This window comes from Phyllobates terribilis, unplaced genomic scaffold (assembly GCF_046119375.1).
Source record: "Phyllobates terribilis strain yellow unplaced genomic scaffold, ASM4611937v1 Scaffold_5__5_contigs__length_657084704, whole genome shotgun sequence".
NCBI lineage: Eukaryota > Metazoa > Chordata > Amphibia > Anura > Dendrobatidae > Phyllobates > Phyllobates terribilis.
Genome location: NW_027362765.1, coordinates 462,124,992 through 462,127,048, shown reverse-complemented (window position 1 = coordinate 462,127,048; position 2,057 = coordinate 462,124,992). Strand labels below are relative to the sequence as shown.

Genomic DNA, 2,057 nt, shown 5'->3' with positions numbered 1-2,057 from the left:
TGTAATCAGGGCTACCTGGTTAGGGGCCCGCTCATAACTAGTTTCGCCCCCCTAACCAAACCCCTAGCTATGCCTCTGCCTTACAGTTTGCAATCTACAGGGATTTAAAGTAATTTTTGCAGATATACATGTGTGACTGTGAAAATAAGATATTCTAAACATAGATAGATATTAGAAATACAGATCCTTTGCATATGTCAAAATTGGAAATTTGGTTACTTTGCAAACATTTCCATGTGCTATGTTGTGTGCAGCTTTCTATGGTAATATGCTTTACAATGCTGGATCAAAAATAGGTTGTGGGTTAAATGATTTCCTTGTATTAGAAACCAAACCACATATACAATAAATACAGGAAGTAAACATTGAATTTATATGTCAACTATACAGCATTTGCCTAGTTTTAATTTCTCACTATCATTTGCAAGGGTAAAAAAAACATTTTATATGGGGGAAATTCTCAATTTATCTGTGTATTGCCATCACTGAGAGATGAACAAAGTAATGACAGTCCATGCAAAATGTATATGCATAGTAAGTAGGAAAATCTAGTGCACAGGTCAATGCTTGTCATTGTTATACAAGAAAGGAGGGAACATTATTCAGAAGCCAAATTGCAATCAAGCCAACATGTCTTTTATTGAACCTTCTTTGGCCGTTGGTATCTACATCTTCTATCTGGTAACCGGCATATCAGGAAATCTTTTCATCCTAACAGTGCATTTTCTAGACTGGTTAAAGACCCGTGATTTTAATCCATCCATGCTTATAATCAACAGCATTGCCCTCATCAATATTGTGTGTCAAGCAGCAATTACATTTGATAGTGTCACATTCTATATGTTTGTAAAGTTCTACATGCAAGACTGGGTGGTGAAACTTTTTGTGGTCATACTGTCGTCATTGGCGTTCTCAAGTCTTTGGAGTTCCACCTGCCTTTGCTTCTACTACTGTATTAAGATTGCCAATTTCAATGGGTCTTTCTTCTATAAGATCAAGGCAAAGGCTCCTTTATATGTTCCATGGCTGCTCATTATTTCTATTGCTGCATCTTGGTCACTTGGAGTATCAGCCTACTTGGATCTAAACATTGACATTAAGCCTGTGACTGTTCTTACAGCTGGAAATATAACTTTAATATTCTCTTTCAATCTTAAAAGCAGATGCAAATGTCTGTTCCAGATTTACATGCTGTTTGCTTCCATTGCCTTTGTTATAATATTTCTCACTGCTGGAGCCATTGTCACCTCTTTGTGTAAGCACATGATACGGATGAAGAAAAGCAATGAAGGTTCTGGAAATTTAAGAATTCATTCTCATATATCAGCAGTTAAAACAGTAGCTTCTCTGCTTCTTTTGTATTTATTATTTTATGGGTGTATAAGTTTATTATTTAATGAGGCGGAGAAAGACAGCAACTTTATATTTTTCATTTCCTATATTGTAATTTCCGCTTTTCCAACACTTAACTCAGTTATTTTGATAATGGGGAACCGAAAGTTGTCAAACAGCCTGAAGAAGCTTTTATGTATGAGACCTCATGCTACTAATACTGAAGTCACTGTAACCACAAATTAGAGGGGTTTAGTTATGTTGACCCTCTATTATAATTTAACCTACATTCGCATTGCCTCTATCTGTCTTATAGAACTATAATTTATTTGTGTTTTGTCTTCTTATTTCTGTAACAAATAAACATTTCTTTCGTTTGTAGTACTTATGTTTACTTATGCATTATTCCACGAAATGATTGGTCATAGGAAGGCGAGTTTTAGTTTATTTGTGACTCCTGCATGCTCTTCTTACATGTAGACTTTATGAGACATTCTTAGAGATTTAATGTATGTTATGTGTAAAGTGTGTCAATATATTGTCTAATACATTTGGAATTTTAAAACAAATTGAGTGTTTGTCATGTTACTCAATGAACCTAACCTGTAGTTCTCCTGCTGCTGCAAAGTCACACCTGTAGTTTTACAACAGCTGGAGATCGTAATTATTCCTCCAGAGATAACTGAGCGCAATTTTCTCCCATTAAAAATCAGTGGCACGGGGGT

The 2,057-nt window shown here is 35.4% G+C and overlaps 1 protein-coding gene across 1 annotated transcript; it reads left to right on the top strand.

Annotated features, from left to right (window-relative positions):
• The first annotated feature begins 630 nt into the window (after window positions 1-630).
• Window positions 631-1,578, top strand: LOC141271639 (taste receptor type 2 member 2-like). The gene has a single exon (XM_073681681.1). It carries the CDS (start codon window positions 631-633, stop codon window positions 1,576-1,578), a length of 948 nt encoding a protein of 315 aa, XP_073537782.1.
• The last annotated feature ends 479 nt before the right edge of the window (window positions 1,579-2,057 follow it).

Bases quoted from the DNA above. Each gene is read 5' to 3' on its own strand.
- LOC141271639 (XM_073681681.1), top strand. From the start codon at position 631: ATGTCTTTTATTGAACCTTCTTTGGCCGTTGGTATCTACATCTTCTAT.